This window comes from Sceloporus occidentalis, unplaced genomic scaffold (genome assembly GCF_023333645.1).
Source record: "Sceloporus occidentalis isolate IW3139 unplaced genomic scaffold, rSceOcc1.0.p SCAF_6, whole genome shotgun sequence".
Lineage (NCBI taxonomy): Eukaryota > Metazoa > Chordata > Lepidosauria > Squamata > Phrynosomatidae > Sceloporus > Sceloporus occidentalis.
The window spans coordinates 66753327-66779962 of NW_028316986.1; the positions used below are offsets into that span (position 1 = coordinate 66753327).

General features: G+C 39.5%; 1 protein-coding gene across 11 annotated transcripts in view; it reads left to right on the forward strand.

Moving 5' to 3' along the window:
- Positions 1–26636, forward strand: part of SIPA1L2 (signal induced proliferation associated 1 like 2) — a 119793-nt gene that overhangs the window by 13261 nt on the left and 79896 nt on the right. For all 11 annotated transcript variants that reach the window (XM_089529913.1, XM_089529915.1, XM_089529916.1 and 8 more), the window contains exon 2: positions 20889–22569. In XM_089529913.1, the coding sequence (XP_089386039.1) occupies positions 21108–22569 (1462 nt within the window). In that variant the 5' untranslated portion in view covers positions 20889–21107. The remainder of the gene's footprint in view (positions 1–20888; positions 22570–26636) is intronic.

The following is a 26636-nucleotide window of genomic DNA, read 5'->3' on the forward strand; positions in this document are numbered from 1 at the left end:
GGTCTCTCAAACCCAGTGAGTTCAGGTGTGTAGCCATGTCATGTGTCTCCTGTGCAATCTAGACACATGGTTTCATCATCCATGGCTACGTGCACTTGGGCATTGAAGTGTCCTTGAGCCAATGAGCTTCAGCTGTGCTGATCAACCTTGCCACTCTGCTGAATGCTCATGGCCAAACACACACACATCAAGCATTTCCCTGTGTGCTGTGTTTTAACCCTTCAAATCCCTGACAATCTTGTCATGACAAGCTTTTTGGGAAATACTCTTTTATTGCTATAGGGCTAAATTACTATAGGGATTTAGTTTTTGGCTATGTGTTTCATGTGACAGTTACTTTTTACTTGCATTTATGTAGGTATTTGCATTTATGATACACATCGGAGTCTAACTATAACTTGCAGAGAAAATATGTCCATATGAGTTGTGTTCCTAAGTGGCAAGTATAGAATATATATATTTTAGATAACTTAATTCAGCCTCTCAAAAGTGCTGCATCTGCACTTTGTGTTGTAATGCATTTAAAAATACAATATGTGTTGTCTTACTATCACTGAATGAACATCTCATTTCTTACTTTATTAAACTAGTCCTTTAACTCTGATTTTCTGCACACCTCAATTTCTGCTTACATTCACATCTTTTAATACATCATTTTATCTGTTTACATTGGCTCTGTCCAGACAATACCAAACTGTAATTTTGGAATTGTTGCCAAATTTGTGTTTGCATGTTTCTACTCTTCCTTAGTGCAATTAGGAGTGGGCAAAGTGCAGATCTTTGGCCCCATGTTTGCAGTCCCTGAAGCTCCCTGCAAGGTCCCCAAAGTCTACTAACTCCCATTTAAAAAAAAAAAAAATTCAGTGCAATTTTCCATGCAATTTTTGCCATAAAATCTCACAAAACATCCCCAAATACATGAAAAATACAAAAATACTCCATTCCACCTCCACAACCATCCCAAAACACCGTATTACCCCAGATACCTTAATTTTATTCTGCAGGCAATCTCAAAATGGTGATAAAAAAGATGCATCACCACTTCCTGTTACTATTTTAAGGTCTGCAGAAGAAAAATGTCCATTTTCCTCTGCAGTACTAGAAAGGGTGCCATAGCTGCATTGTCTCGGCTATATGGTGCTCTTTCAGTGTTGCGTCGTATGGATGCAGCGCTGGAGGCACACCATGATGCCATACGCCATATGGCGCGCACCTTGAGGACACTATGCCCCAACTCTGCCCCCCTGCTGGCCTTTCAGGCCGGTGTGTACAGGGCTTAAGTCTTTGATTTTAATCTTCTGATCTACCTTTATTGAGATTTGTTGTTAACTGCCTTCAAGTCGATCCCGGCCCTGTGAATGAGACATCTCAAAGACTTCCTACCCTCCACTGTTCTTCTTAGGTCCTACTGATTGAGGCCTATGAACTCCCTGATAGAGTCTATGTGCAGCCTTCCTCTTTTTCTGCTCCTGCGATCAATGGCCTGAATCTGCAAGACCTAAGCATAGCCGTGGGGGATAGGAGGTTCACCTTCCCTAGCACTTCTACCTTTTCTAATGTGTCATGTCTTCTCATGATGTGGTCAAAGACATCCTCAGTTTCATCATTTTGGCTTCCAAGGACTGTTCAGGCTTCATCTGTTCTACTATCCATTTGTTTGTTTTTTTGGTCATCCATGGTATCCTCAGCACTCTTCTCCAATGCCACATCTCAAATGAGTTTATTTTCTTTCTGTGGGCTTCTTCACTGTCCATCTCTCACATCCACATATGGTGATGGGGAAATTTGATGGCTTGGAGGATTCTAATTCTAGTGCTCAAGTGAATATCTTTACACTTTAGGATCTTGTCTAGTTCATTCATGGCTGCCCTTCCTAGGAGTTTATCACATGGAAGGAATTTCTCTTAATTTTGAATGAAAAGAAAGTGGGGTCAGAATGCATCCATGTGAATTCTCTAGTTCAGCGAATTTATGTGAATTCGAATTGCATTTGAACTGACTTCCTATTGCCCGAAAATAGCTTGCCATTGCCCGAAATTGCATGTGATAGTCTATCACGCATTAACGCAAAACCCCATGATTGCATTTGGACTGACTTCCCATTGCCTGAAATTGCGTGTGGTAGTCTATCACGCAATAATGTGAAACCCCATGATTGCATTTGGACTGACTTCCCATTGCCCAAAATTGCATGTGGTAGTTTATCACGCAATAACGTTAAACCCCATGATTGCATTCGGATTGCCATTGGATTATACTTCTAATTTCCCTTGTCAGATAAACTTCCTAGTCTCCTTGCTTCTTAACTGCAATCTCAGTTCAATCAGTTTGATCCAAAGTACAACTATTTTGATTTCCTCATTATTTAGGTTGTATTTATGAAATACTTATAGTCTTTCTGAAAACTATTTGTGAAAACTGTTTTGGAAAATTTTTTTTAGGAAGCACTTAATTCGGTTTTGTTAGAATTGTGAGACTAGATCAAGAGAAAATACTAATGCTAGTTTCTCTGCGTTAGATGTTTCCATATTTGTCCCACATACCTGTTCTGTTCTTACAGTTGGCCCTTCTTATACACAGATTTTTTATACACGGATTCAAGCATACACGGTTTGAAAATGTTCCAAAAAAGTATAAATTTACCTTGATTTCCCATTTTTTATAAGGGATACCATTTTGCTATGTCATTATATTTAATGGGACTTGAGCATACACGGATTTTGTTATACACGGGGGATCTTGGAACCAAACCCCAGCGTATAACAAGGGTCCACTGTATATAAAGAATCTGTGACATGTGAAGAGGAAATGTTGCAGTGAAAATGGTGCACAAATGAGGGTAGCTGGATGCCTTTTCTCCCCACACTTTGTTTTCTGAGGCCCTTGTTATCCTGGGTTGAAGGAAGGCTCTGCTGAGAGATCAGGTCTTTTGGCTTCACTTTAGTCTGCATTATTTCTGTTCTAGGTGGATATTAAAAGAGCTACCTCTACTATGCAATTCTATTATGTAAATAAGAAACGTTTAATTTTTTTCTTGTTTTCTCCCTTGGGTGTGTATGTTATAAGAGAGGGGAGGAGAGAGAGAGGTATTGAAAATTTATAGGCAGGAAGTTCTGGGTTGAGGAATAGTGTAAAAACAAATCTAAATTGATTAAATAAAGTAAATGAATAAAAACACAAGCAGTCAAAAATGGGACAAGAAGGGTGAGATCCCCCCGCCCATTCCAGTGATGAGTTTGATTTACAGTACAGTTTGATAACTCCAAATTGGTTCAGCTTTTCAAATCATATCTAAATTAAGAACACCAATACAGTCCTTTTTGAATTATTCTGTTGAATTATTCTTGCAAGTGAAATCAGCTAATTTATTAATTGGTGCTCTTAAGTTTCCCAGTGTAGCATTTTGCTCTCTGGGATGTCTGACAATCAGTTAGCATGCTTTTTCTGAAACAAGACAACAAATATTGGAATAACTGCTTCACGTACACATAAGCATGATAGGAAATGAAGCACTTTTCTGCTCTCATTGCCACATGGTCTGCAGTTGTATTTCCTGTCTGTAAACAAAAGCAATCCGTTAAGGAGAATGGTAAATTGTTTATTTACAGGATGCATGCTGTATGAACGGAAGGAAAGTTTCTTTTATAGAGATCAGCTCTTTGTGTTGATGCTATGTTGCTTGCTGAATGGATTTTGGAATAGTTTGGGGAAATATGGTTACAAAACAGTTCATTTATTTTGGGTCCAAAGAACTTCTCAACTATTGGGATTAATACTTGAGGTCGAAATTTATATAATCCTTAAACCAGCCATTACAAATAAATGGAAGAAAATATTCAACACCCCTTTTGAGAGAGTTTGCAAAAAGAGAAAATTGGTTCTTATGTATTTTCTCAGAGAAACATGGCTTCTCTGCAGTAGTGAGTCATACAACTTTACTTCTAGCTTTCTTGGGGAAGTTAGTTGCTTTGATGTGTATCTTCATAGCTAGCTTTCCATCTGGTAGTTCATTTCAGATTGAGTTCATATATTTACATCAATATCAGCTGCCATACACCCCCACTTGTTAACCACCGTGTTGATACTTCTGTTTAGTTTTTTTTTTTTAAATTAAGCACTGTGGGCTAAATCCAATGTGATGTTTGTGGTGGTACTGTATCAGAATGTCTGGCTTTCCTCCTCCCCTAGCAGAGAAATCTGGAAAGATTTTCAGCCCTCTGAAGTTTTGCAAAGGGACTTGATGGGAGGGGGGCTGCAGAGGGGAGGACACATTGCTTGATTACACTCTTACATGACCAGGTATCCAGGGCTGGAGGGACCCAGCTGGGTGGCCTTTTTTTACAAGCTCATTTTGTATTCTACCCAAAGATGGCTGTTGTTTTATCATTCATTGCTTTACTAACAAGAATCACATGCCTTTCCAAGGTTTTAAGGTTAACAATATATATGTTGCCTTTTGCATGTTTCATCATTCATAAAAATAATCAGACAATCAGTGATGTATTATCCCCATAAGAGACAAGCCTAGAAGGTCTCAGTGTTAACAGGCCTTCTAGCTTTCAGTGATGAAGAGAATGCTTTTAGTTTTAGGCAGAAATGGGTGCCCATTCCTCTGACAGTCGGAAAATACTATATGCCTGTGACTAGTAGTTACCAGGGACAACTTACTGTTGTACATTGTTATATTTTGTTAAAGTAAAATTTTGTCTATTTTCCAGGAAATTATAACATAGATTTGTGGAAGTAGGCTTGCCATATCCCGCCTGGGGGCGGGACTTTCCCGGTTTGGGGCGGGGCCACACAGTCCCGCCCCGGTTTGGCCCCTCCCCCGGGACCTCCCCCCCAGCAAGGCCCTGAAGGCAGCTCCAGCCCTCCCCATGGCTGTGTGCCACCCTCCCCGCCTCCCTGCCTGGCTTAGCCTAGAGAGCAGGGCTTCAAGACATCTGCCACTCAGAGCTATTGCCAGCCCACTTGGTATATATACCCTGCAAGAGGCATTACTTTCAGGTTACAGTGAGCAAAGAAAAAAAGGCCATCAATCGTTCCTGTTTCCCTGGGAGTCTAAATGCCTCATCTTTTAAATGTCTACCACTCAGTATTGTTGTAATTCTTTATCACAGGGTCGTTTTTGAGGCCCTAAACACCTTTACTTGTAATATGCAAATTTCTCTGGAAGCTGACCAATGGGAAAGAAGCAATCAGCCCTCCCCTTGGGTTGGTTTTCAAGGGCTTGGAAGGAAGAGATTTTGCCTTGCAAGTTGCTGGTAAATAATAGAAGGCTTTGGGGTAGCAAAGGCTGCAGAAATAGTTTGACCCCCCCCTTAAACATCCATGGCTCAGTGCTAAGGGATCCTGGGAATTGTAGTTTCTTGTGGCACCAGAGCTCTTTTGACAAAAGGAGACTGAATGGAGGCGTTGCCTGGCTGGGGACAGAGCCTCTTGCCAGCAGTGAGAAGGCTGCGATGATGAGGAAAAGCAGGGGCTCCTCTGGTGGTCCTGGCCACTTCCCTTGGCTGCCTCCCTCCTCCTCCTCCTTCTCCTCCTCCTCCTCTCAGAGCTCATTCACACTCCCTGGCTTTTCTCTCTCTCCCCCCCCCCCCCCCTCTGAATGCCATAGCATTCAGGCAAGACAGTTAAAGTGGTCTCAAACCAGATTATTTCTCCAGTGTAGATGCAGCCCAAGCCTTTTGCCTCTTTTATGCCTAAGATTTCAAAGCCCAGCCTTGGCACCACAACAAACTACAAATCCCAGGATTCCATAGGATGGAGCGATGAGAGTGAAAGCAGTGTGGCAGCAGCCTAAGTGTGCTTAATGCAGTACTTAACATGGTGCACCTCTTGCCTACAGAGTCTCACAAGACTTTTTTGTTGAACAACTTGTACCCATTAACTCCATTTCATGTCTCCTTTATTTAGTGGGGAGGAATACAGACAAAACAAGTCAAAATGAAGAAAAACCAAAGTCCCTTGACCAAAGGGTTTGGTTGTGGAATGAGCCTCTGAAATATGCAAGAGGCAATGTTAAAATAAAGCCATGTTCAATGCTCAAATGTGCTGTTTGGAATGGGGAGAGGGGGGTGGCCAGAAAGGGAAGTACATTTCCGTGATCTGTCTACGAATAATGTCAAAACGTCCTCCATTTTGATCATGCCTAAGAAACATGGATTTATATGAACATTTCTAAAAAATCCTCAATTTTTTTGCGTGTCCTCCATTTTTATAAAATGTGTCCTACATTTGAAAATGTTGTCCTGCATTTGTCCTACATTTGTCCCGGTTTGGAGGTCCTCACTTATGGCAACCCTATGTGGAAGACATCTGTGTATAATGCTGTTCCTGTATGCAAAGCAATCAAAATGATTACCTCTTTTTAGAAAGACTGTCCTTAGCATCTCTCTCTGTCTTTGTGTATGTGCCTTCAAGTTGCCTGTTGACTAAATGGCAGTCCCATGAATTTCATACTGTTTTATTAGGCAAGGAATACTCAGAGGCGGTTTGCCAGTTTCTTTCTCTGAAATATAGCAAACACCACCTGGTAACCAGGGCTGACCCTGCTTAGCTTCCAAGATCAGACTGGATATGGTGCCTTTAAGGTATTTAGGCAGCCAGCATATCTGTACTGTCAACTTTAATGCTCACTATCTATATATGCTTATTGTTAACAGTTCTCAAATGTTTATTAGAAGTTTTGCAGGTACCAATGTTTATGTGTTCCTAAATCATCACTTGGATATGGACACCCACTGGGTGACCTTGGGCCTGTCACATACTTTCAGCCTCAGAGGATGGCAATGGCAAACCCCCTCTGAAGAAACTTGCCAAGAAAACCCTGTGATAGAGTTTCCTTAGGGTTGCCATAAATCTGAAATGACTTGAAAGTATACAATGACAATACAAACTAACACAGGAAGTACCCTGAACTAAATTACTGTGATATGAATAGCAATCAAGTTACACTGAAAACATTGAATACTTTTCTAACAAAATATTATAACCCTGTTAGCAAAATGAGTAAATTTGTAAACAATCCATTGACTAATTATGTCAAAGCATCCAAAAGCTATGGAAGAAAATGGCTCATGCATAGAATGATCAGTAAATCAAATAGAAGTCAAGCAATACTGTTCACAAGATTTCCATGAACACTGTACAGGAGAAGGGTGTAGTGCAGTTCTTAACAAGGTCCACAACTACATATGGGCCCTTCTTTTATAGATATACACATAGACCATAGATATAAATGGCATTATGGTTGTCACTAAGTTATAAAGTGTTATTTTGCTGCAATAATGATGTTACATGTGTATTGTTTAAATGTTATCATAGTTGTTGTAATCACACTGTTGTATCATTTACTCATTTTGTTAATGGGCTTGTACTGTTTTGTTTTAAAAGTAATCAGTGTTTCAAATTGATGTGTTTCTGGCTTATTGCTTCCACTACGTACTAATTAAAATGAAAAGTCAGAGTTATGGGTGATTTTAGAAGGGGAAGAAATCACCTTTTTCTTGTTTTATGTGTTCAAAGATTTTATGTAGCAATGGCCTGTTACAGACTGCCAAAATAAAGCTGCTTCGGGTCTCTTTGGAGGTATGCTATTTAAATGATGCATGCATCCTAAGAATCCGGAAGCTGCACCAAAGCTGCACTCCAGTGCTTAGGAATGGAGTGTGGCTTTGGTGCGACCTCCGGACTCTTAGGACCCATGCATCATTTAAATAGCATGTCTCCAAAGAGACCCGAAGCAGCTTTATTTTGGCAGTCTGTAACAGGCCAATGCTTCTTTTTTGTGTGATAGGATTAGAATTCCCATATATAGTCATTGGTTTTAATAATCAAAGATAAAAGCTGTAGTTTGGCACTTTGATGCCTTTTTGTACAATTTGTAAATGTACCGGGAAGGTAACTTTTTGAGGGAAGACAACCAAATCACCTTCAGCTAAAGCCCCCCCCCCCTCACACACACCTGGCTGGCAGGAGTTGGGGGCTCATTGGCACCCAGTGGGGTCCTCAAGGACTACCCTTTATTGTCATCACCTTTTAGGATGAATGATTCTCTTTCCTTTGGATGGTTAATAAGACTTGGATTGCTACTTGATATTTTGCCACATTTTGAATTATTTACCTCCCATTCATCTGTTTTGATGGTACAAGCATTACCCACCTTTTGATGACTCGACCATTCTAAATTACCGTATATACTTGACTAAGTCGACCTCACGTATAAGTTGAGGACAAGTTTTGGGGCCAGAATTATGGATTTTGGTATGACCTGTGGATAAGTCGAGGGTAAAACTTAGGGGCATGTAACAAAAGATCTAAATGATGAAGCAAAGAAAAACAATGCTAAAGAACTTACAAAATTCCAGCAGACATAACTGTTTGTGCTCACTCTAAAGGCTGGATGGATGACAGAATAGAAGGGGGTCAGTGCTTCCATGAAAGGTTATGCTCTTGCTTTTCACCAGGGGATGGTTCCCTTTTTTATAAGAGGTAAAGAACAGGACTTACATTGACCCATAGATAAGTCAATTCAGCTTTTGGAGTCAATTTTTTGACTAGACTTATACATGAATATATACAGTAAGTTGACTCTTTGCTAGGCTTTGCCGTGGTCAGTGCCATGACAAAGCGAAGGAGGGAGGAGCCTGGTCACTCAGCAGCTCCTCTGCCAAACAGCTTCTGCCATCTGGATTCAGAGAACATGACCTTGTGGTAGTTGTTATCAGCTTCCTAAGGACAGGGCAACCCTGCAGTTGCACCAGCCAGGTTATTTCCCCCATTGAGTGTTAAAACATCAGGGCCGCAACACAACAATTCCTCAAGCCTCCCTCCCTGTTCTGCCATCAATGAAAGAGACATTCCTCATGAGTAAGAATCACAGTCAGGGCAGGCACAAATCGTATCATAACACTACTCCCCAGAACAGTGATACAGGTGCCCCCCCCCCCCCCCCCCATATTCAACAGGTTATGGACCAGAGCCCATAATGGTTCTGTTTTTGGCAATTTTCTGGACCCTAACTTGTTGAATATGCAGGCCTTCCTGTAGAGGCCTAAAAAGAACAGGGAGGCAAATGCACCAAATTGTGGCAAATGGCTAATAGATCCTTTCTCAGAGGCTTGCAGGATGTTACTGACCATTTTGGGGGCAAAAGAATTTCCACAGTATTTTTTAAGGTGGGGGGAGAGCTGTGATCCCTTGGAAGTCACAAAAACAGCTGGCAAGAGGGGTACATGTGGCATGTTGCCATCTCTCTGTTAATGAATTATTATTTTCAGATGATTAAGGAAGTAAAGGGCCTATTTTAAAAACAAACCAAGTTAATAAATAGCTGCTGCTAGAAGACAATTGATGGAACATAAAATAGAAGAAATACTACATTGAGACATTTCATTCTCTTTTTCTTTTCTTTTCTTATTTCTTGTGAAAGAACTAATGAAACTGCTTTCTGGGAAATAGCCTAAAATTGCTTTCCTTCCCTCAGAATGAATCATCTTAATACTAGCTTTAAAAGAAACGGGAGGTGTTGTACTCAGCTTGTTTTCCATGGCCCCGCACTGTGTAACCTTGATCTAATTCAAATCCAGCATAACAAATAGCTCTAACTCTAATATACTGCCCAAGCTAAGTAGTACTTCATGTACTGAACACAGCATCTGATTATCACCATCTGGTCATCAAAATTTCCCTGGCGCACAGTATAGCAATGTCTTCTAGTTTAACTCTGAACTTTTAGTGTTTAATTGTGTGTGTGTGTATGAAAACATTTTTACTGTATTTTCTCATTTTTCTTTTCTCATTTTTCTTTCCTGAGTGGTGTTCTTTAAAGTACCACGATTCAAACAAAGCCCAGATCATACAGTAACCAAAGTGCCTCAAGGTTGTGTGTGGACTTCATCATATATTGGCTCATATTGATACTGAGAGATATTTGGATCACACAGCTAGGAGGCTGTTTAAAAAGATGGATGTATAATAACAACAGTGTTGAAAACTGTCTGTTTAAATGCAGAAATAGAGAACTGTGAGAGACTAAATATTTTGGTATATGTATGCAAACAATGTGCTTAGTATTATAGTAGAAATAAAACATTGTTAGATTAATTAAAGGAGCACAAGAGAAAACTCTCATGTGAAATGTTACACTAAAGGATGACACACCAGTTAAGAGCAGAACTGCAACTGGAACAAATGTTTTTTCTGAGGTGTTCCTGTGCTGGGAGAAAACCAGGCCATTCCTCCTATGATGGCCTGCACACTTATCTGCATAGAAGTTTAAGTTAACTGTGGGTACCAACCTGGTTCTTAAACCTCAGGCAGTGTAAATTACAAGGACACAAAGACTTGACCATAATCCCATTAAAATGTTTGGATAACCAGGACAAGGAAAAAGAGAACATTTGATTCCTATATTTTGTCTTCTTGAGCCTTATTAATCAGCCATTTGTTTGGTTTTCTTCTTTCATGGAACAGGGATCCAGGGATCTTACGCTGTAAAGTTTATAGTGTAACTCTTCTAAAAGGGCTGGGTTTCATGCAAATTAGCGTTTGACGTGTTGGGGCAGAGTCTAACCCTGATCATCTGCTAGTGAAGGAGCAGGATTGGGAAAAGTTGATTACACTCACTTTCCCTGCAGTGTCAGATTGCACTCTGGATTGCTGAGAAACCCAGAGCCAGTGTTTGAATGGCACACTGAGTTGCCTAGGGAAGCAGATGAAAAATCTGTGGCATTGAATTTAGGACTATGCCATATGGGCCAAAAGTAGTAGGTTCCGTCTGTTTCAGGGGTATGGTGTTTTTAACAACACATACCTTCAACAATGCCAGAAGCTGGTGGCTCATTTGAAATCGCAGTGGCAACCCGCTGTAGGTGTGGCCCCTCTGGTTGCTGCAGTTCCGGGGCAATTGGGGGAGGAGTGGCCTCTGGCCACTCATTTTGGCCTATCTGCTTCACCCCTAGGTTGCAAAAGTACTTTACTATAGCTATTTCATTCATCCATTTGGAAGATACTGTCTTTGGTGTATTAGACTGAGAGTTTAATTGAAGATTTACTAGAAAACACTAACACACTACATGTTGTAGCGACATGCAATTAAATTAAATGAGGGTTTCCATATAGAAGTGGTAAGGGAAAATATTCTTAATCTTTCCCCCTTAATCTCCAGTCGCTGTTCCTTCTCATCTCCTCTCCCTCTCTCTAGTTCCTCATGTAAATCTGAAAAGGCCAACATCCATTTGGTATTCTGTGTGAGAAAAATAGTTGGAGGATTGTTTGCATTTTGGAGCACAGAACCGGATTACTCTCCTGAAACTGTATTTCTATAGAATTGTATTATTTCAGACAATTATTTCAGACTTTAGATCATATAGAAGGATGAATTGTTGTTGAATTTTAATTCACATAGTTTTTCAAAGAAGTCTACTCCTATTAGCTATACAGTGCGCTCGCGCCAATTGTGGGCTTGCAATCTATGGTTTGAGCTTTTGCAGATGACAAGCCCTGGCTTTTTTAATGGGCGTGCGTGCATACAGCGATGCAAACAGGCACAAGCGCCCATTGAAAAGAGTGGGACTTAAGGTCCCACGTTTTTTGCTATTCATGGGGGAGTCCGGAATGAATCCCTTGCAGATAGCAAGGGCATGCTGTATTTATTTATTAGTATAGTTCCTAAATTTTCTGTTTAATTCTGAAATAACAGTCTGAGTTCTTTGCCATATTTCCAATCAGGTAGATTTTTTAGAAAGGATATGAAGATCATTGTACCAGTTCTGTTAAGTAAAAATATTTTCTATTTCAGAAGCTGTGTAATAATTTCAAAGACGCACTTACTTTCCATTTCCAGATTTAGTACTGTATTTTCAAATGCATTCCTGTACTCCTATAAACTTTGTTGCTTCATTCTCAGAAATGGTTTATTTAGAATTTCTGAGGTTATATGGCTTTAGGTTTGTTTCCAAACAAATGATTTCCAGTGATGCAAATAAACTGATGTCATGGTTTAGTCCCACGTTTTGTGTATGCTAATGTGCTTGGCAGTTGGTACTTCTGTCTCAAGAGGCACTGAAGTGTAGATTATGCTGCAGCTGTATGCTTCCCAATGAAGTCTTATGAGCAATCAATTTATGGTACTCTATATTTAGCTGGATAATCTTGGATCTGTATTACATACTGATACAATCTGACATACAGTGGATGTGTAGTAATGCTGTAAAAAAACACTCCTAAATGAATGTTTGTGGTGTGCTTGCACATCATTTCTGGCTTATGGCGACCCTAAGGTGAATCTATCACAGAAATACTGTGATTTTACTTATCAGTCTATAAGATAATTGTAATACAAATATAATTTATTGTTACACAAAGATATAATAATCTTTAGGTGAGGGGAAAAAAAACTTATTTTTAACTCTAATATACAGTGGGCCCTTGGCATCTGCTGGAGTTTGGTTCCAAAACCACCCCCACCCCCATGGATACCAAAATCAATGGAAGCTCAAGTCTCATTATATACATTTGCATAGTAAAATGGTGTCCATTATATAAAATGGAAAAATCAAGGTTTGTTTTTGGAGAGAGTGTGTGTGTATATATTTTCAAGCTGTGGATGGTTGAAATTGTGGATACAGAGGGCCAGCTCTAGATGGAAACTGGTTAACATGGTAGAGAGCATGAATTTAATTTACTTGTATGTGTACTTTCATGGTTGGCATCCATAGTTTTTTGTGGGTTCTAGAAGGGTTTCTTCCTGACGTTTTGCCAGCATCTGTGGCTTGCCTTCAGAGAATGTGTATGTGTACTCATTAACTGAAGGGTTGCACTGTCTCATTCTAAGAAAAAACAATTTTTAAACAGACCTCTCCCCTTTTTAGATTTTTATTTACTTTTTACTTCATTATTTACTTTTTACTTAATTATTAATCTTTTTAGTGATCATATGTAACATTAAGTCCTCTTAGTAATCACAGTAATCTGTTTTTATTGTTAAAAGACAATATTTATGTGCAATAGGTGACAAGATGCAAAGGAGAAGACCCTATAGTTCTAATACTTTTGTAAAAGGAGTAATTGGACAGATGCACATCTTTCACTAAATAATGATAAATTTTATCCACCTAGATAATCTTTACCACAGTTCCCCAACCCCATGGTTCCCTTTCTTGCTTAAGGATATAAAGACTCATTGTCAAATATTCTCATCCTTGATGAGAAAGGAGGTTGAGGAAAAAATTTCAGCACTTGTTTTATGTATTGGGACATTGTACAAAACAGTATTTTATGCAGAACCATGCAGGAAAATCCTGACATCCAAACAAAAAACAAAGCAAAAAACAAACAAACAAAACAAAACAAAAGCCAACAACAATCCAAAACCCAACCCTCAGAAACTCCTATAATATTTCCCAGTGAGGAGAAACCTTTTGATACCTTTCATTCTTGCTTAAATGTTAAAAGTACCAGGCTCTCTTTTTTCTGTACATTTTCTGTACAAATGTTCTCATAGGAAGGTGAAAGCAATCCTTAGCACAGTTGGAAGTAAGAAATTGGTGAGGCTTTATTCATCTTTACAAGGGTGTTGGGTGGTGATTCCATTGAACTGAGAACTTAATGTGAATAGCTGTGAGTTAGAATGAATTCATAATAACCACAAGAGCATTTAGTCCTCTTCTCCCCTGGAGTTCAGGGAAAGCTCAGCAAACTTCTTCAGGAAAAACAGCACACTATTCCCTTCCTTTTTAGGGCACAGAAAATGCAAATAATTTCCCAGATAAACTAAACAGTTTACTTGAAATAAGAAATCTTATTTTTAGCAGTCAAATAGAATGGAAGACTAAATACTGTCTTCTTGTGTAGTTCTAGAATGCTCCTGTTGGGCCTGGAAATACCATATATACTCAACTATAAGTTGACTTTATGTATACATTGAGGACAGATTTTTGGGGCTAAAATTATGAATTTTTATATGACCCATGGATAAGTCAAGGGTAAAGTGTAGGAGCATGTAACAAAGGATCCAAAGGATGAAGCAAAGGGTAAAGTGTAGGAACATGTAACAAAGGATCCAGAGGATGAAACAAAGGAAAACAGTGTCAAAGAACTTAATTCCAGCAGGCATAATTGTTTATACTCACATAATACTCACAGTTGGATGGATGAGAGCATGGAGGAGGGTCAGTTCTTCCAGGATAGATTACACTCTTGCCTTTCACCATAGAATGCTTCCTTTTTTAAAAATAAGAGTTAAAGTACAATGCTTATATTGAGCCATAAGTAAGTCGTCTTAGATTTTGGGGGGGGCAGTTTTTTGACAAAATTTTCTAGATTTATACATGAGTATATATAGTATTTCATAGAGCAGGGGTGCAAGACTAAAACCATAATAATTTTATTAATGTGAGGGAGCTATGCTATATCATGCACATTAATGGAAAATTAAGGCTCTAATTTTGCTCTTTTCTTTTTAATCTATTATTGATTACCCCTGTGCCCATGGAATTTTCTCTTTTCTGAACCAGCCTTGCAGCAAATTTAGTTCAAGAAATAAACCTGATGGCTAATTTTTGAGCTACCATTTAATGTGTTGTAGCCACAATCCCCCCTGCTTCCTCCATCCCATATGAGTTTACTTTGATGTTACATCACTGATGTGAAGATCATTGATACTATCAACATTTCTCCCCATGCAAGAGATCTATTGAACAAGTCTCTGGAGCAAATTGTTATGCTCCTCACTTTTTCGTACCCATCTGTTATTCTCTTTCTTTCTCCTCTCTGCAACTGATGCTAGACCATTTTTCTGTTTCCTATTCTTTTAAAAACTATGTTCATTTCTCTTCCCTTTGTAATCATGACTCTTGTTTGCTAAGATCAATAAAGTGCTACCTTGAGGCTTTTGAAGGAAAGGCAAAATATAAACAGAACAAATAAATAAAGAACAAAATTTATCAAGTGCTGTCCCAACAGTTCACATGTAGAGGTAACATCAAATGTAGATAGGCAGGTGCAGCTTGGCTAAAAGAAGCTGGGGGGAAATGTGTTTGCTACTGAAAATCTATAGAGGAAATGAAGTGCACCAATGAAATAGCATTTACCTAATCCACCCTCCATTTTTAACCATCTTTTTCAAGCCTTGGTTTTTCTCCCAAAATTAGGAAATAACCACATATTATGGCTGCCTTTGAATGTTTCCCAACTATTGTTTAAGATGATATGATGCAGACCTGTATATGCCAGCCTCATTACCCCTCTTCTGGCACAACCACAAGGAGGGAGATGTGAAGTTTCCCCAGTTTAGCATTGAGTCTTATCCCTAAATTGTAGTAACTGGTGTACTGAGAAGAAAAGAAAAATCTTCATAAACCATGATTTAGGCCAGTTATAAGACCATTGTTGAAAAAGCCCTCTCAGGATCCCACTGTATTGGGCAATTACAAGCCAGTTTCTAGTATGGGCAAGATACTAGAAGGTGTATTGGCTATCCAGGGGTTTCTGGATGAGATGGATTCTCTAAATCTATTTCAATCTGGCTCAAGCCTGGCTATGAGACAGAGACAGCTTTGGTTGCCTTGATGGATTACCTGTTCTGGGGACTGGCAGGGAGAGGGTGTCCCTGTTGGTTCTGCTGACTTCTTAATGGATTTTGATACCTGGTTTTCACCTTGATGAAATGGGACTTGGAGGCAGTTTTACAGTGACTCCATTCCTTCCTGGATGGGTGGTAGGTTCCTCAGGGTTCTGTTTTGTCTCTTATATTATGTAATATATGCATAAAGCTACAGGGAGAGGTTGTCCAGAATTTTGGAGTCCAGTGCTATCAGTATTTGAGTCGTAGTAATAATAACAATAAGTTCTAGAATCATAGAATCCTAGAGTGGAAGAGACCCCAAAGGCCATCCAGTCCAACCCGCCTACCATGCAGGAATACACAATCAAAGTACTCCTGACAAATGGCCATCAAGCCTCTGTTTAAAACCCTCCAAAGAAGGATATTTTATTGCTCACCAAAGCAACATGTTCGACTGTTGAACTATACTACTCCTTTCCACCTCAATCCTAGGAAGCTGTCTTTGTTCTAAACTAAGAGCAGTAATGGATTGAATGAGGACAGTCAAATTGAAATTTAATATAGACAAGACATATAGGCTCCCAGTCAATCTAAAAACAGATCAAGAGTAGGGTTTCAGCCCAGATGAGATTGCACTCCTCCTGAAAACTCAGGTTTGCAGCTTGGGTGTATTCAACTCTGAGTGTGGAAGCCCAGGATCCAGAAGTGGTCAGGAGCAGCATTTGAATAGTCAAAGCTTGTGTGTGAGCTGTTCTTGTCCCTCAGGATGTCAGATCTGGCCATGGTAGCATCTGCCTTAGTTGCATTGAGAATGCTATAAAATGCTCTTATGTGGGGTTGCTTTTGGAGGTTACTGTACTCAGAAAGTTCAGCTGGTCCATAGAGCTGCAGCTGGATTGTTAACTTGGGCTAGCTGTAGGGAGCACACAACTCTCTTGATGCAACAGCTTCACAGGCTGCTGACTTCTTTCCAGGTGCAATTTAAAGTACTAGTTATGACCTACCTCTACAAAGCTCCATATGAATTGGGTCCAGGTTATTTGAAGGACTGTATCTCCCTATATGAGCTTACCGATGTCAGAGTTCATGCTCAGACTTAATATAAACTGCAGTTAAAAACAGAATTGAAAGTTTCCCATCCCCTCCTTGTGGCCATGACCAGAAAAAGGGAAGGAAAGAGGAATTTGACATAGCCAGGGTTTGTGCCTATAAATTAATATCCAAACTAGGCCATTGACTGTTAGGATCATTTGGAATTCCCCAGGGCACCAAAATAGGCAGAACTGCAGCCTCATATTATGCAAGATTGAGATATTTAGATAAAAGATATGTGACTGGTTGGCAGACATTAAAAACCAGATGCGAAATAATAAGAGAGAGCAGTTTAGTAGTGAAAATATACTTTTTACACAAAGGGACTTAAATTTCATCTGGGGTGGGGAAGGTGAAGCCCTGGGTCCTCAGTGGTCTCAAAGGTTGTTTTGCAGCATTCGGTCCTCCACATTCCCTGTTCTGTTGTTTTTTTCTGGCCAAAAAAGGTGAATTGCTTCTCCTGGGGCCCATATACACTGCACAATTGTAGTGCTATTATTCCACTTTAACTGCTAGTGTTCAAAAACTGTGGAATCTTGTAGTTTGTAGTTTGGTGAGGCACTGGAGTGCTTTAACTGAGAAATTTAAATGTCCCTCCCTAAACTGCCAATCCTAGGATTTCATAGGATTGAACCCTGGCAGTTAAAGTGAAATAATAGTGCTATAATTCTGTAATGTGAAAGAGCCCCTGGAAGAGGCATGTCACCTTTTAAGTAGGTTGCAGCCCTACTTAACTCTGGTTAACAACAGAAACAATGTGCTTTTTCAAAACCATAAGGCAACATCTGGGGAAGTGAGTTGTATTGTTTTGCTTTCTGGTATTTTTGGCAGTGTGTATGGCCGTTAGAGGGTCCCAGGACACAGATTTGACCCCTTGGGCCCACTGCAGTTGTTTAGTCCTTGTCTTATCCTTGTCAGTTTGAAAACACAGAATTCTGCTACGAGTCTAGCAGTGTAGCTATGGATAGGGTGGGGGTGGGGGGGGGAGGGATGAAAGCATTGCCTCCCCAGTAAAAATTCTGCTCCACTATGAAAATTTTCCTTCAGTCCCTGAATTTCTAGCATCACAGTAATTTAAAACTTCCATTGAGCAATAATAATAAAGCAGGATAATTTCCCAAGGGGATGCAAACAAACCAAATATAAGAATTCTGGTTGTGAATGATTTTCATTGTCCCACTCTGTGCCACTTAGGGACTCAAGGCAAACTCTAAGGGTGGCAGAATTCTTATTTGACGATGAAATGCCCTCATCTCCCCCCTCCACCCTCTGTAGCTATACCCCGTGCTAGCCAATGTAGACTAACTATACTAATAGTCTAATGCAGTGCTTCTCAATTCTGTCATGCCCCCCCTAGGAAGAAGAAAACATTTCGCGCCGCCCGCGCAACTGTAAATAGTATTTGCCGAGGCCAAACGAGCCCCCCTTTACGGAGCCTCGCGCCCCCCTTTATGGAGCCTCGTGCCCCCCCTGGGGGGCGCGCCCCACTATTTGAGAAGTACTGGTCTAATGGGTAAAGAGACTTCTTACAAGATAGAAGCACACATGACTCTTTTGAGTTCCTAAACCAGACTAGGAAGATATTTTCACACAAAGGAAAGGATGGGAGGACTCTTCTTAATACTCAAGACTGATTTGTGCCTGATTGAATTGTTAACCGTGACATCAACTAGCATGTGGCATTAGGAGCAGCATGCTGTAGTAATACTTGTAGTCCCAGCTGTATCACGTTGTAGCATAATTAGTATAAAACCCTTCCCTTTAAAATTGTCTATGTCTTTAATATAATAACTGTAACGATTATTTGTTCCGGCTGCAGCTTTGTGTGCATTTGGATTCTCTTTTTAAAATTTTTGCTCTTGAACACGTTTTAGCTTCACTGAGAAATGCAGGGTTAACAGGGATGGCTCAGCTTTAGTTTAGGCCACAATATATAGAATTTCCTCTTTGCCACTAGCTGAATGTCTTCTTTGCCATATTCTAGGTTATCCCTTCTGACTGCTCTAAGCACAACATTGCAATGAAGCTTATTAAATTTACTTTGTGTTATTTATTTATTCATTCATTCATTTATTTATTTACAGTATTTATATCCCATTGAGTAAAATGCCTGAGTTCAAGACATTATTTCTACCAGCTTGGAACAGTGGTTTGAGTGTTGGACTACAACTCTGAAAACCAGGGTTCAGTTCTCAGCTCGGCCATAAAACCCACTGGGTGACTTTGAGCAAGTCACATGTTCTCAGCTGCAGTGGAAATCAATGGCAAACCTCCTCTGACAAATAGTGTCAAGAAAATCCCATGATAGGGTTGCTTTAGGTTGCCATAAGTTGGAAACGACTTGAAGGCAGACAGCAGCAGCAACAACAACAATATTTGAATTTATTATTTTGCAAAAAAAAAAAAGAAAAAGAAAAAGAAAAAAAAGGAAAAAATCCCAGAACCTGCTATTTATATCTGTCATTGTGTGGTAGAAGGTTTGGAACTTGAGTGGTTCTGCTTGTCTCTAAGTGTATGTGTATGAGCCATTTTTTAGAAGATGGCAGAATTGAAATTCTGTCCCTCTTTTATTCCCTCAGCCCACTTGCTGCATATGCCATTTGCTTAGGGGAAATAAATCTAGCCAAACTTTTCTCTAGTTGAGAATTATGTGCTAAACTTCCTTTAAACGTGTGTACACTTAAAGAAATGTACATACATTTAGACAAATGCTAATGTGCTTACCTTTCAAAAATTGCTCCTTGCAGACCTATAGTCTGGGGAGAAGTACTGATTTTTCCATGGTTCTGAGTCCTGTGGCTATAGGAAATCCTGCAGATGCAAATAAAGATGCACACACAGCCTATAGGAGTTTTCAAAACACACATTCAAGCCTATTTTACTTGCTCTTAGCTTTTGAAATGTGAAAAAATTTACAATAGCTTATCTTTTTAAAAAAATTTAAAGTTTGTAAGCCACCCCCATGTTGGGGAAGAGACATGATGATAATCATGATGATCATAATGAATAAATGTGAATGCTGTGAAAATGCAATCATATATGCATCATAAATAAATATATTCTCATCTCCTTTTCCAATTATTAAGGTATTATTTAATGCAGTAATTTTGTAATTCTGTAATATTGTCCTGTGATAATTATCTCTTACTATAGGATGGTCTCAAATGTGTATTTTGAATATTTATTTTGGTTTGGGACAAAAAGAACAGCAAGTCCACTTCATATGTCACAATCTCTGTCTGAGATACCATGGTGCATTAGTGTTGATATTCTAGTTTCTTATAGTAGTTTCCTATTATATTTGATCAAGGAAATGTTGGTTTAAAGGTTCTCTTCTCCTGTCCTTTGAGAACATGATTTTATTCTGGTCTGATATCTTCATTTGAAAGGAGGCCATAAGCTATAGCTGCTTGGTTTGGACATCGCAGGAAACCGGTTTAAAAATTGGGTATCTTCATTAAAGCTGGATGTGTATCAGAAACAGGTGCATGTGAATGTCTGGTTCTTTCTTAGGCTTAACAAACAAAGCTTTCATGCTGCAAACCCAGTTCTGGAATGCAATAAAGCTCTTCTCATTTATATACATTATAAAGTTGGATGGTCAAAGTTGTCACTGTTGTATACATTGTGAAACTGCCTTCTTACTATAACAGAAAAAGGAACAGTACTGTAGTATAATGAAACTGAAGAAGATTATCTATCCCTCTCTATAGTACTTAATTTATGTCATATCCTTGAAATGCATCCTAATGGTTTACTTGTGTACTTGCTACGGTCATGTGAATTTTTGCATTTCAGAGCCAGCTTTGGTGTTGACAGGGTTGTATGTTCATTTTAGACTATAGGCTAAAATATGTTAGCTACGGCATGAATATTTTTAAAATTATCAAAACCATTTATTTAGTGTTGTAAAACCCTGATAAAAAAATAATTGACTAATAAAAATCTTTGCAGTTCAGGACTTATTCTGCAGCATATTTTCACCAGGTTGGTTTGGGGTGAAAACAACCATGTTTTCTTTACAAACAATCTTTTGTGGAAATTTTGTGCAGATTAAGTCCTGAATTGTGAATAAGCTTCAAGGGCTGTGTGGTCTTCAAAGAGCTTATAATAAGGGGAAGAAAATTGCTAAAGTTGCTTGTTGTTTTCTTTGAGGAAAAAAACAGTGAAGAATTATATCCTTAGGATATATATTAATTGATTTTCTTCTTTCTTTTTTAATGTACAGGTACGTGAAATAGAAGTGAAGTCATGCCAAATTTGGTCTTGATCTGAAGTTAAAAAATTCAGGAATGAGAAACGAGTTCTACCAAAATATCTTCTGCAATGGCTACCTGAAAAATATACAGAAACATTATGGCTCTCTTTCAAATATAAAATAGAAGTGCTAGATCAATAGTGCTAGCCTTGAAGATAAAGCTTAACATTCTCTTGCTGCTGTTTGGATATGAGTGATCCAAAGTCTTTACAAGAAGAAAAACACAAGCCTGGCAAAGCATCTTCAAAGACCAAGGAATCAGCAAGAATTATGCAATCTGATGACTATTTTGCCAGAAAATTTAAAGCTCTCAATGGTAATATGGGCCCCCCTGTTTCTCTAAATACAACCAACAAAGGTGAAAGTAGCAATCCGACCAATGGTACTCCAGCTGTGCCCAAAATGGGGGTCCGAGCCAGAGTATCTGAATGGCCACCTAAGAAAGATGGTGTCAAGGAATTAAGCAAAGCTCCTTGGGAAAACAGGGTTGCAACCAGTTATGAGAGTGTTGGGTCAGTAAATGGTGACCAGAATGAGGGGCAGCAAAAAGAACATATTGATTTTGAATTTGCAGAGGCCAAGTATGCATTAGGAGACATTTTTATGCATTCTCCACATAGGGGTCTTCACCCTATAAGGCAAAGAAGCAACAGTGATGTTACAATCAGTGACATAGACTCTGAAGATGTCTTAGACCAGAATGCTGTTAACCCGAATACAGGAGCAGCTCTTCATAGGGAATATGGAAGCACTTCATCAATTGATAGGCAAGGCTTGTCTGGGGAGAATTTTTTTGCAATGCTTCGAGGCTACAGAGTAGAAAATGTTGAGCATAAAACACACATACCATTTGGATTTCCAGAGTTTTTCCACTGTGATCCCACAGTTTCTCCAAGTCTTCATGCTGCAGCACAAATTTCCAGGGGAGAATTTTTCAGAATTTCTGGACTGGACTACATGGATAGTGCTCTGCTTATTGGTAGAGATCGGGATAAATCTTTCAAATGGAGACTGAAGTCAGAATCTGTAGAAACATCTCTCTTCAGAAAACTGAGAACTGCTAAAAGTGAACACGAAACTCTTAAATTTTCCTCTGAGCTAGAGGATTGTAGACATGAGAAAAATGTTCATCCTTGGAATTGCCAGAAGTGTTTTGCACATTACGATGTTCAGAGCATTCTTTTTAACATAAATGAAGCAATGGTTGCCAGAATTAATGTGGGGAAAAGAAAAAATATAACCACTGGGGCTTCGGCTGCCTCACAATCTCCAGTGGTATCAGGCCAGATTGGAAGCTGTGAATCTCCTTTGGGAAGTAAAGAGGATCTCAATTCAAAAGAAAACCTAGATGCTGATGAAGGTGATGGGAAAAGTAATGACCTGGTACTGAGTTGTCCTTATTTCAGGAATGAAACTGGTGGGGAAGGTGATAGGCGGATTGCACTCAGCAGGGCAAACTCAGCATCTTTTTCCTCAGGAGATAGTTGCTCTTTTGAGTCTTCACTAAGTTCACATTGCACAAATGCTGGTGTTTCTGTACTGGAAGTACCCAGGGAGAATCAGCCAATTCACAGGGAGAAAGTAAAACGTTATATTATCGAACACATTGATCTTGGTGCATATTACTATCGAAAGTTTTTCTATGGAAAAGGTAAGCAGTTTTCGCCAGAACTTTTCACTCTTGGGTTTCAGAAGAATTAATGAAATTTTTGGATAAGCTTTATTAAATGGAAATGACCATATATTAAAAAATAGAGCTTGATTAGAAGACACCATTGTTATGGCTCTACTGCATAAAATAGAAATTACAATCTGTTTAGCTGTTTAATATTCAGCTGGTATGCTTGTCTTCAGAAGTCATGTTATGTTTTTACATGCTATTATTATGTTACTCTTGTATCATGCTCTTATCATTTCATTTTACATATTTATACATGCTCTTGTCATGTCACCAGGGCTCTTTTTCGCAAATAAACATGAAAATTAAAGGCATGAACAATGTTATTTAGAGGATTATTATGTAATTGATGGTTGAAATGTCTTTGTTGAGAATAGGAAACAAGCAAAACATTATGGCATCTGTAAAAAATACCATAAGCAACATGCTCTTATTCACTTTGTAGTATATTATACAGATACACCAATTAACATTATGAGGCTTTAACATGTATCAAGATGTTGTGCCAAGTTTTTCTTTTCTATTTCCTTGTTCTAACGATTGTTAAATAGTCACTCAGAGAGCCAGTGATGTGAAGTGATTCATAGGGTTTCCTTAGGGAAAGAATGCTCAGAGGTACGTTTACCAGTTCCTTCCTCTGAAATATAGCCTATAGCACTTGGTATTTTTGGTGATCTCCCATCCAGATACTAACCAGAGCTTATCCCACTTAGCAGACAAGATCAGATGGGATCTGTTGCCTAAGAGTGCACAATATTAAAGAACTGTTGAATAGCTTCCTTGTATTTTGGTTCAGTGATTGTATTTCCCTGAAGACAAGTGTTGTGTCAACCTTTCTTAGAAGTAAAGTAGGTTGAGTGTGTTCTTATCTGTCTACCAGTTTCTCTATTATATTTGCTATGTAAAATACCCTTCCAAAGATGAAATAACATGGCTTGATTTTTATAATTGAAACTTTGCTATTTGAATAGTATAGGTGTGTGTACATTGTCTCTGTAAATATTGAGAACATTCATTAAACTATTTTCACAGAAATATCTATTTCTTTACCTATTTTGTGTCAACTTCAATTGGAACTAAGGGAGAGATATTGTTAAAATATTCTTAAAAATCATTAAGAGATACTAATGCCTTTTGAAGAGTAACCACTTTTAGAATGGAAACATGACTGGGATTTGCAAGCCCCCTTAGATACATTAACATAATAGACGATGTAATATTTTTAATATCAGTTCTTCAAGGTGTGTGGTGTTAGGGTTTTAAGAATATGATCCTTTTCCTCTATGCTTGGCCTGTAGTTTTATGGATACCACATAAAAGTTCAGTAGAAGCTGTGAAATATTTCACAGTATAGGAGGCAGAGGCTCTTTCACACTTCATTGTATTTACAAACTTGCTTTTTTTCTAGTTATTTTGTTAGTAGTGCTGGGTGAGGAAAGAAAAGGGATCTGTATGCCATGTTCGTTTGAGGTTTATGGGGTGTACACTGTTTTTCATGGCCAAACAAATGACCATCCCATAAGCCTGTAATAAATCTTTTACCTTTTAAAGAATACTTTGCATTTATGTTGCTATCAACTTTTAATTGACAAATGTGATGGTAGCAAGAAGGCAAGGAGGCCTTGCATGAATGATACCTTTTTGCTCTATTCTGTCTATTTAGAATAAATACCTTTCTTTAAAAGTATCTGCTGTCTCTGCTCCTGTACACGTGTCTTAGCTCGGTTACTGCTTATTCAGGTTAGCAAGGGAAGGAAACTATAAGTCCTTAGCAAGTCCCAGTGTGTGCTAAGAGGAATTGATTGGAGATTCACTGGGTGGTGGCAGCTTGACTAGAGGATCTCAAGAGGTCTCATTCAGTTCAGCAAGGAGCGGGAATAGAGACCCAGGAGACTCTAGGGGAATTTTAAGGGATCCCCTGGGACTAAGGCCAAGAACAGGGTGGCTGTGTTGGCAGCTTGGACCCCAGAGATCATCACATGGTAGACAGAAATAAAAGTATCGGCATCATAGACTAGTAGGGCTGCTGCTAGAACAATTGTGTCAAAAGTTTGACATGTTAAAATCATTTATGTTGTCTGTAGGAAAGAGAGATTAATGTAATAAATCCTTGGCGGGTTACAAACAGCCATTAGGGACGTCCTGAGGACGTCCCAGTTTGAAAAAGGGGCGTCTCTTCTAGACACCCCTTACCCTATCACGGACTTAGTCCGTAGAAAATGGCTGCGCCCTGTTCATACGGGCACCGCCATTTTGACGTAGCGGACGCTCTGCGTCCGCACGTGGCGCACCAAAAGTGACACCGCGAGTGCGCCCTTTGGCACTCGCAGCGCCTCTGCCGGGGCCTGAAAAGGAGCGCGATTTCCACGCTCCTCCTCTGCAGCGTCCGGGAGCCGCGCCGTTTAAAGGCTGCAGTTCCCGGACGCTGCAAGCGGAGGCAGAGCCAGACCGCTGTTTCTCAGTGGTCTGTAACGCGCCCTTGTCTTATACTTGACTCAGAAGTGTTTAAAAGATGAAGCAGTGTTCCTTCACTGAGTCCTACAGTCCAATGAAACAAGACTGGAAGGGAAAGAAAATGAAAAGGAAGAAAACTATAAGAAAGGGGTGCAAACTACTGGTTTATTAAAACTGTTACTTGACAGAAGCAGAAGGTCAAGGAGAAAATATACTTTGAGACACTTTCTGAAGGAAGTAAGAGCAGAAGATTTTGGAAATTGGAGAAGGGGGAAAGAAAAAAATTACAGTGATGAATAAATGACTGGAATATCATATACAGTAGATGTAATACAACATCAGTCTTAAAACAATTGCATTGAGTGTCAATACACTTCTGGTCTGAATTCAAGATGTTTCAGATGATATTCAAAGCCCTAGGGCTTGGGACTTCAGTAATCAAGGGAGTGCCACTCCCTATATTTGCCTGAGATCTACTGCTGTGGTCCTTCTCTGTGTCCCACCAGTGAGGTTAATACACTGAGAGGACATCACAGCTGTGACACCCCATTTGTGTCACTTGGAGGTTGATTGCCACCTACGCAGACTTCATTAGGCATCAAGTGAAAACACAGCTGCTTGTTAACATCTTTGGGCTTAACGTGCTTACTTCGAAATGCTTTGTAAATGGTTTTAAATTATTTTAAGCCTTTAAATCTGTTTTAACCTATTAACTTGTTTAACAAGTTTTACTCCATTCAGATTGAGACAGTGTGATATAATGGTTTGAGTGTTGGACCAGAACTCTAAGATACCAGGTTTCAAAAACCTGCTTAGTCTTGAAAGCCCACTGGGTGACCTTTAGCAAGTCACATTCTCTCAACCTTAGAGGAAGGCAATGATAAACCTCCTCTAAATAAATCCTACTTAGAAAACTTTGCAATAGGCTTGCCATGAAATGGAGATTAAGGTGCAGGACAGACTGTCCAAAAAGGATGGTCTTCTGGTGCCCAGCTTTGATCCGTGGGGAAGCCGCAGTCTCCAGACTGCAGGACTTCCCCGTAGACCCAAAACCCCCGCAAAAAGTGAGTTCTTCTTGCAGCGCCATTATGACACCACAGTGCGCCAATGGTGCACTTGAGACGTCACAATGGTGCCGCGACATGCGGACGCTAGGCGTCCGTCACATAATGATGGCAGTGCCCATCTGTATAGGGCGCCCCCATTTTGATGCCTTGTCATGTGCGAGGGGCATCTAGAAGCCCTGCCCCTTGCACGTGGGAAGACGCCCTGTCGCGCCCATCTGGACTGGGCCTAAGTTTTGTTTTTAAAATAGTTATAAACAAGCCCTTATCCTGTTTTGATTTTTGGGGGCAGCATCTAACCCATTGTGTATAATGACAGTAATACAATGGATAAAAATCCTTAAAATGTCTAAAATTCCAAGTTAAAATGTAATGTCATACAGGAATGTTTTTGTTTCTTAGCAAAAAGATTGGAGCATTGGTACCATTGCCAAATGAGCCTCTGTAGGGAAGTATTCTATAGCCAGGACACCTGTACTAACAAAGCCCTTTTCTCTTATAATGCAAAGTCTGGAGAACAGA